Source organism: Balaenoptera acutorostrata, chromosome 12 (assembly GCF_949987535.1).
Source record: "Balaenoptera acutorostrata chromosome 12, mBalAcu1.1, whole genome shotgun sequence".
Classification (NCBI taxonomy): Eukaryota; Metazoa; Chordata; class Mammalia; order Artiodactyla; family Balaenopteridae; genus Balaenoptera; species Balaenoptera acutorostrata.
The window spans coordinates 62,889,255-62,898,966 of record NC_080075.1 but is presented as its reverse complement, the minus strand read 5'-3'; the positions used below and the strand labels follow the sequence as shown (position 1 = coordinate 62,898,966).

The window sequence follows — 9,712 nt, the reverse complement described above, 5'->3', positions numbered from 1 at the left end:
AAGTAAACTGTCAAAGACATTACTGACAGCAACAGAGTAGGACTGACACACCAGTGCATAAATCAGCAAGGCCCAACCTACCAACTCACTTACACCTGAAGAATTTACTTGTCACTTTGGTGGGGAGAAAGCATTAAGATAGAATTTATATCTAAAAGTCAATACTACTTAAAGCAAATATAAATTAAGTAAGCCCTGTCACCATCCACAGGTTTGTCTCCTAAAATTTTAGGCACAAAATAATCTATAACACTGACATCCACCTTAATTTTCAGAGAAGGGCAAGGGAAGGAGACAACTATTGCATAAACTCACAAGTTACCTTTTAAAATTAAGACATACCAATTTTGCAACAAATGTAGAAAAGTACTTATAGAAGAGGGAAAAAAGCTTCATTTATTGTAAAGTCAGGTAAACTTAGGTACACAGCCCAGTATCATACATTTATAGTTCATTCACAGGTTACCTTTGGCGTAACTTACTGGGTTCCATGATAAGGGTCTAAAATGCTTCTAGATTGAATTTAAGATTTTCTAGATCTAGAGGGCTAAAGGGACATTGGTCCACTGCTGTCAAAATTCAATGAGAAATAAATGTTAACGTGTGTGTTTAATTTCCATCTAAACTTTCTATTCAATAGCTCTTAAAATTTTTTTAAACCCCTGCATCATTTCTAAAGGATTAAGGCAAACTGCTTTTTTTTGAATTTTGTTAAAATTCAAAATAAAGCTTTTTCAAAAGATCTAAGTGAAACTTCTGTATACAAATTTGTTTAAAACTCTAAGGATCACAAAACTGCTATTGCCAACTATAGACTTCACAGTTACTCTAGGTAGATAAAACATATTCTCCCTTCTTTTAAAGATGAAAATAAAATAGCTAGATCAGTTTTCTATTACTAAAAAGCTGTGAACCTGATAACATGTGTGTTACAGTATAGTCTCTCAATACGATGCTTAGTCCTTATATCTTACTTGCCTAGGTATGCGTTATGTTGTTTTCCCAAAAAGGGCAAAAAAAAAAAAAAAAAAAAAAAGCAGATCCAGTGGGAGAAAGAATGTTTAATAAACGGTATTGAAACAAATAGCTATCTGTTTGGAATAAAAATAAAATTAGATCCTTATACCTTGTACCATGTAGAAAAATACATATATTACTGATGGATTTAAGAGTAAAAAATAAAAATGCAAGTACCCAAAATTCTACATACAATTTTAGGGAGTTCACAGACTCCCTAAAGCCCATCCGTGGACCTCAGATTACCTAGAAGAGGAACTGTTAATCATAACTTCTATTAAAATTTCAATGCCAAATACCAGGTGTGTTTTCAAGATCAAGTCACATGCAACAAATGAAGATGAACACATTAACTCATTGTTGTAACTTTATAAAATCTCCAAACTGTAACTAGAAACAGAGGCATGTCAATACAAATGGACAATGACCTAAAAAAAAAAATACCAGTTTAAATAAGTTTGAGTGCATATTGTACAAGTGTATCCATATGTCTGTTAGCCTTTCAGAAATATAAAATCAGCTAAATCTGTAGTACTTAAAATTTCATATATGCAATGTTATTCTCAAACTTGATTAAAATACTTAATAAATACAAGTTATGTTTAATACGAATAACTGCAACATACTTAAACATCTAAACATATAATTGGAATTCTATAATATTAAAATGCAATACTTTCACCTGCATTAATCTCATACACAATGGAAAAATACTTGCAGATAATTAGCATTAAGAATGCAAATATATTTTCACTGTGGAAGAAAAATAAGATTAGAAATCATATATTTGTGTAATCTACAAGAAAGCTGTAGATAGTCTACATTATGATATTCTATTTAAAATGAAAGCAATTCAATATTTAAGTTTACAACAAATTTACTCAAGGCAAAATATTTATTACAGAACAGGATATTGAATCAAAGTAAGCAAGGCAACATTAGATGAACCATTTTAGTTCTTTTTTAAAATGAAGTGTAGCTTTGAAGTTGTAATAAAGGTAAACGTAAATTCTAACATGCTCTTCTCTTCTTATAAATGGGATGATGTAGAAAAGCAAAGCTTCAATGTATAGGGATTGGAACCATCTGTAAAAATTAAAAAACAAAGTTAATAGTTCCCTTAAACTTTCATGATTACCTTGAGCTAGCAGAGTAAATTATTGGGTTGGCCAAAAAGTTCATTCGGGTTTTTCTGTAACATCTTACAGAAAAACCCGAATGAACTTTTTAACCGACCCAATATTTCACCTTTTTATAGTATTGGAAGAAGGAAAATTTTTATGTAAGGGAAGGGCAAGATTACTTTCGTTCATACCTACTAGCAGGTAAGCTCCATGAAGGCCGGAACTTTGTCCATTTTTACATTCCTATTGTTCTAAACATTATTTGACACATAGGAGGCTCCCGTAATTTTTTTTAGTGAATTAGTCATTACAGATAAATAGTATCAGGATCAGGCTTATCTAAGTCCATCAGCAAAACTACTTTGCAGAAAATATTACCAATGGTAATTACTCTATAAAAGTTAATTCAAATATAGCTTGGGAAATGGTATAAGACTGGAATGTATAAGAAGGTATCAATGAGCTGAAAAAGTTCCAGGAGAGCAAGTATTAAATCTCTGATCATCAACAGGGCACATGAATTTTAAAATTGCTAAAAAAAAAAAATAATAATAAGGTATAATCCACAAAAATACTTCCATTTTACACATTCCTCTTTAACTTTTCAGAACAGGCAGAAATAATTCTGGTATCTTAATGTACCAGAATTTTAGTATTAAAAGTTATCACTCCTTAAGGAAAAAAAAATTCCTATAAAAGAAAAAGCATATACATCAACAAATATTTGCAAGACATGCAGAGGATAAAAAAAGAAATAATTGTACCTGTTTCCAAGGAGTTTACAATTCATACACTATTTTGAATATATCTCAAATATGCATATAAAGTCTTTTAAAATTTTCCACCAAAAATTAAGCGTGACTCACTATTTAAAATTTACTTTTGTGACTAAAGGTGAAATGAAAAGAGGTATTCCTACTTATTTTTTAACTTTTTACTAAGAAAATTTTCAAACATAAAAAGAATATATGGATCAGTATAATAAACATCCACATAGCTTCAATAATTGTCAACATTTGGCAGTCTTACTTCATCCACCTACTCTCCACACACTCTTGAGGGGCTGGAATATTTTAAAGCAAATCCTAGATATGTTATTCCACCCATAAATCCTTCAGTGTGCATTCATTTCTTCCCCCTCCACAATCATTCATCATCACACCTAATAAAATTAATAATAATTTTTCTCCTATCATTTAGAAAAATAAAGTTTCAACGCTCTTTAGATGCAAGATCAAAGTAAATTACACAGCACAAACTTCAAAAGTTAAATACTTGAGTGTTCTTTGCACTGTAAAAAAGAGGCCATTTACCATTATAGAGAGAATAAACAAAGAGAGTGACAGTTTCATTTGACACAAATTAAAATAATGTGGAATACCATTTTTCATCTATCATATTGCTAAAATTGAAAGTCTGACAACACTCGGTGTTGGTAAGAGTGTTGGGCAGTTGGCACTTTCATATACCACAGGTGGTAAAGTTGTGTAACCTTTTTAAAGGGCAATCTAGCAACATTTACCAAAATATAAAACTTTATGCTCTCCACTATGAGGCAACTGCCCTACAAACACAAAACGTGCAACTATAAGGATGTTTACTGCACTAATAGAAAAACACAATTGGGAACAACCAGTGTTCATCAGTGGGGAAGTGGATAAATTGAATAAACTGTGGTACATCTCTACTAAAAATAGCTACTCTGTGGGGGAAAAAAAAACAGGGTAGCTTTGCACTTGCTGATAGAGAAACAGCTCCAAGATATATTAAGTGAAAACAGCAAGGTACACAATAGTATGTATAGAAGAACCATTTTGTGTAAGTTTTTAAAATGTAGATATATACATTGGGGAGGAGGAATAAAAGGAAAAAGACAGAAAGGTTAGAGGTTATAGAAAGCTTTAACTTTCATTTGTACCAGTATGTACTGCTTGAGTTTTTTAACCATATATATTTATCGCTTTCTTCTAAAAAGATCAACAGGAATTATGGAAGTCAGCCTCCAAGATGGCCCCAATGTTCCCTGCCTCCTACACCGGACCATGGTTGGTCAGTGTGACCACAAGATTACAGCATAAGTGATGGTATGTTACTTCCGGTATTAGGTTATGAAAGACACTGTGGCTTTTGTTTTGTTGGCCTTTTGCTTTCATCTTTCTTGAATCACTCATTTGGAAAGAAAAGAGCTACCATGAAATGGCCAATGTGGCTTACTGTCCCTACAAAGAACCACATGAGTGAGCGTGGAAGTGGATTTTCCAGCCCCCAGTCATAAGACTTGAAATGACCGCAGATTATAGCTGACGGCAGGCAGCCTCATGAGAGGCTGAACTACCAGCCAAAACTACCCAGCGAAACTGTACACAGATTACTGATCCTCAGAAACAGTAAGATAATAAATGTTTTGCTGTTTTAAGCTGCTAAATATTGCAAAAATTTGTTACACAGCAATAGGTAACTTATATAAGAATTATGAGGGCTGTGGGATTTATATGCCTTTTTAAAATTCGAACTTCTCTGTATTAAAAACAACCAATAAATATTACTTTTAAATTATCAACAATGTTTCTGATGGTAACTCCCATTGAATAATTATGACACGATTTTACTTACTTGGAACTCTTATCTGGTAGTGATTTAGTGCTGTGAGGGCTTCTACTGCATCAGTTTTGCATTCCCATTCTAACAGCCCAGAAAGTGTTTTGGCAGAAGCTAAAACAAAACAAAGAAACACAAATCCAGTTGTTATCTGCTTATCATCAAATTAACCAGGAAACTTAAAAAGAGAAAATGTGCACTTACGTTTTGCATCAAACACTTTATATTTGATGAATGTAAGAACTTCATGGTCATTACACAACTGTCAAAGAAATGTAAAACTCCATTAAAAATACAGCCAAAATAAGATTCCTACCCTTTTTTCCCCCCAGAAAGTAAACTTTGTGGTAGCATTTTAAGTTTTGAGTATGGCATGATTGAATTAAATCAAATATGTTTTTAGATTAACAAGGTGCATGAGAAAATCAATTAAAATAGTGATATCCTATAAACTATGTATATAATTTTAGTGTTGTACAATAAAAACAAGATTTGTAACTGAAATATATATTCTCAAAGCTGACCAGGGTTTATCGAGTACCTAAGGTAGGGAGTAGTGTTCCAGAAAAATCAATTCTTTTCTGAAGCATTTCCTACAGTTAGGGAAAAATGCACGGATACATAAAATTTTGTTATGGGTGAGATCTAAGGACATGGTAAAAGAACTTTCTGAATGCAGGTCTAAGGTTACCTCATTCTAATTCCAACTCTCAAAACGACTGAGCCACAAAACAACAAAGAGACCAGTGAAGGATGGAGGCCAGAAAAGTGTAATGGTCAAAGGATGTACTATATTAAGTACCAAATAAGTAACAATACCAATAATATCAAAAGCAGAAGATGAACAGAGCAAGACTTTAAAATGATGCTAAAACATGATATATTTTAAAATAGGAAATAGGAACATTCTACACAATTTGTATTCCAGTGCCTACCTTTGTGAAGGTCTCTTCTGTGACACACAATGGAACATTATAATAATGCAGCACACACGAGGGTGGCTGGATTATATTCTTAGATGCTTGGCCAGCACTTGTAAAGCGATTATTTTTGCTCATTGCAAAATCCTTGTAGCTACTTGTACCATCCTCCAGCTCAAATATTTGACTTGGAACAACTGAATGCTGTTTAGACACACTAAAGATCAGAAAGGAAAGAGGTACAGAACATACCTTTGTTAGATAAAAAGCAGCAAGTAGGCAGTCTCAAAACGTTAACATATAGGCCTATATCAACCTTAACAAAAAAGGCATATGTAGCAATTTACAGTTTCAATATTTACTAATATTTAAATTTAGTTTGAGTTATAATCACTCTTACAGTTTAGACATCACTGAGAAAGAAAAATCTATTGAATATATTTTTATATTAGAAAACTTTAATAAAAAAAACTTGCTCATTTTAGCATGTTATTTTATGACCATAAAACTAAAACTAGGTATAAGTAATATGGAAAATCTAAATTATACGACCCTAAGTGTCTAAAATGACATCACTATAGCTGCTAGTTTCAGATATTCTGAAATGGAAATTAATGTCTCTAATAAAAAGGATAAATATTTTTAAAATTTACCACTTAAGATAAATAATTACCAAACGTTAAGTCTTTTCCCAAATAATTTGACATTGTTAAGATGTGTGACAGCTCTTTCTACAGCATACTCATCACCCATTTCTACCAGTGCTGTGCCAGGAATGGTCTTCATAAATTTTACCTGTAAATACAAAATCCCAAAAAGGTGAACATTTAATTCCCTTTCACAGTAACAGAATTTCTAAAAGGTACTATAAGTGGTTGATGTCACATAAAGAAGATCACTTGGAATCTTAACTTTATTCTGCTCTGTTATTAGACATTCTTATGAAAATTCAATGAAGTGGGGCTTCCCTGGTGGCGCAGTGGTTAAGAATCCGCCTGGCAATGCAGGGGACACGGGCTCGAGCCCTGGTCTGGGAAGATCCCACATGCCGCGGAGCAACTAAGCCCGTGCGCCACAACTACTGAGTCTGCGCTCTAGAGCCCGCGAGCCACAACTACTGAAGCCCGTGAGCCTAGAGCCCGTGCTCCGCAACAAGAGAAGCCACCGCAATGAGAAGCCCACACACCACAACGAAGAGTAGTCCCCGCTCGCCGCAACTAGAGAAAGCCCGCGTGCAGCAACGAAGACCCAACGCAGCCAAAAATAAATAAATAAATTAATTAATTTAAAAAAAATTCAATGAAGTTTAAAAGCAAGACTACAATTCTATTGTACAGCACACACACTAAAGAAGAGCATAGGCTTGCCCTGACTCTGCTGTTTATTAATTGTGTGATTTGGGGCAATTTACTTCACTTCTTTGAGCCACAGACTTCCTTTTAAAATGGAGATAATGATAACATTTGGCAGGACTCATCAATATTTATTCATTCAATAAGTATTTATTAAGTGCCTAACATGTTCTAATAAACATACTGTGCTAAGTACTGGGGGTTTAATGGCAAACATAATAGACATAGTCTTTTTTTTTTTTTTTTTTTTATTTATTTATTTATTTATTTATTTTTGGCTGTGTTGGGTCTTCGTTTCTGTGCGAGGGCTTTCTCTAGTTGCGGCAAGCGGGGGCCACTCTTCATCGCGGTGCACGGGCCTCTCACTATCGCGGCCTCTCTTGTTGCAGAGCACAGGCTCCAGACGCGCAGGCTCAGTAGTTGTGGCTCACGGACCTAGTTGCTCCACGGCATGTGGGATCTTCCCAGACCAGGGCTCGAACCCATGTCCCCTGCATTGGCAGGCAGATTCTCAACCACTGCATCATCAGGGAAGCCCCATAGTCTTCTTAAAGCTTATATTCCAGTATGTAGGTCAGAAATTTTAAAGTAAATAATAATTACCAACTATTCAGAGTGCTGTTTATTGCTTTAAGCAGTAAACAAGATACTATATAATAACACAAGATGGCCTTGAGATAGCACTGCCAGTAAGAAGGCTTAGGCAAGGAAGGGGCAGTTTAAAAAATAGGAAATACTTCAAAAGTTTTCATGACATCTTTGACAGAGCCATACTTATCCTCTTATATTATTCCAATTTTAGTATATAATGCTGTGAGGGTTAGATGGAATAAAGTATGACTATCTTTCAGCATAGTGCCTACGCCTTGGAAAATCCCTAAATAGCTATTAAGTACCACTAACATTAATAACACATTGAACAGGACTTCCCTGGTGGCGCAGTGCTTAAGATTCTGCCTGCCAATGCAGGGGACACGGGCTCGAACCCTGGTCTAGGAAGATCCCACATGCTGCAGAGCAACTAAGCCCGTGTGCCACAACTACTGAGCCTGCGTTCTAGAGCCTGTGAGCCACAACTACTGAGCCCGTGCACCACAACTACCGAAGCCCACACGCCTAGAGCCCGTGCTCTGCAACAAGAGAAGCCACCGCAATGAGAAGCCCACACACCACACAGGAAGAGTAGACCCACTCACTGCAACTAGAGAAAGCCCGTGTGCAGCAACAAAGACCCAACGCAGCCAAAAATAAATAAAGACCTCTTTGAAAAAAATAATAAATAAAAAAATAAAACATCACAGATCTGGGGAAACCACAGAGTTATCTGGTGAAAATAAAGTTACAATTTTAAAGATCTTCAAAATGTGTGAAATTTAAATGTTTTGCTACATTTTGAGTGTAAGCCTCCAGACAGAAAGTTTTGGACACATTCTATCAAAGTGGATCAACTTCAAATACTGATTGAGGTTAAAGTATGTTGTTCCTCAGAAGATACTAGAACTCTAGTATTTGGGAGGCAAATATATGAATCTGGAACTCTCCTAAAATTCATAGCTATGGCCAAACTCTGAGACATGTTTATATATACCTAGCTCCAAGAAAGTAACTGCTTTTTCAAAATTCCACAGTTCAACATGTTAAATGTTAGAATATCTTTGAAATGATTAAAAAATATACAGGCTTTATACCTATAATATGCTAGTAATTGATTAAACTACTTGCTGTTTTGGACTTCTACTTATATTAGTAATTTAAAAAGTATTTTTAGTACCAACATCCTATTCTGATCACTTACCTACAAAAAACAATTTCTAGAATTCCTACCTAATGAATTTTTAGCTTATGTGGATAACTACTGAAAGAACTTGCAGTTCCTAAATATGAGAAGACACACATATTTGCAGCCTTTTCAGATTTTCCTACTACATATCCTAGCAAAAGAAGCTAATATAAAATGAAACTTAAAAATAATAATAATTTTTTTAAATGAAACTCACCTTTTCAATATTTCCATATAAGCAGAATAGGTTGAAGACTCTTGAACAATTCATTTTTAGTTGATGTAATCCACTAACCATTACAACTGAACCAGAGGGATTTCCTCCATGCATGTAAGAGGAAGATGCCTGCGGTAACGGATAGGCAACAAGCTCCGGTGTATCTCGAGAACCCATTCTGTAACGACTTGGTAAAGGTAATAATGGACCATGGGATCCTATTAAAAAAAACAAAACAAAACAAAACACAACTTTAGCAGACACACTTCACTGCACACAAAAACAAACTCTTAATATTAGCTAGGTTGATGTATATCCAACGAACACTCAAATATATGAGTATGAATATTCAAATATAACCTGTGGGAATTAACAAAAATCTGTATTTATTTGCACCAGATCCAATAAATTTGACCTGCACACACCTGCATATACCAGGCTTTAAGTCCTTATTTTTAAAAAACAGTAGTTTAACAAAAAAGTATACAAGATCAGGCTACAGATAGAGGAGGAATCAGTGTAAAACTTTGGGCCACTATATATAAATTATACTTCAAAATTAAAAAAAAAACTTCTGCCAACATCTTTTGGAAGATAATATAATAAAATCTACAGTGAAATCTAGTAAACTATATACAGATATAACAAAAAGAACATCTTTAGTTCCACTGAAAAGCTGTCCCCTTGAATATATTTTACTATTA

General features: G+C 34.3%; 1 protein-coding gene across 3 annotated transcripts in view; it reads right to left on the bottom strand.

Moving 5' to 3' along the window:
• Positions 1-378: 378 nt before the first annotated feature.
• Positions 379-9,712, bottom strand: part of HNRNPLL (heterogeneous nuclear ribonucleoprotein L like) — a 38,397-nt gene continuing 29,063 nt past the window's right edge. For all 3 annotated transcript variants that reach the window (XM_057558214.1, XM_007167139.3, XM_057558215.1), the window contains 6 exons: positions 9,009-9,226; positions 6,333-6,454; positions 5,675-5,876; positions 4,944-5,001; positions 4,755-4,853; positions 379-2,103 (listed from right to left, as the gene is read on the bottom strand). In XM_057558214.1, the coding sequence (XP_057414197.1) occupies positions 2,048-2,103; positions 4,755-4,853; positions 4,944-5,001; positions 5,675-5,876; positions 6,333-6,454; positions 9,009-9,226 (755 nt within the window). In that variant the 3' untranslated portion in view covers positions 379-2,047. The remainder of the gene's footprint in view (positions 2,104-4,754; positions 4,854-4,943; positions 5,002-5,674; positions 5,877-6,332; positions 6,455-9,008; positions 9,227-9,712) is intronic.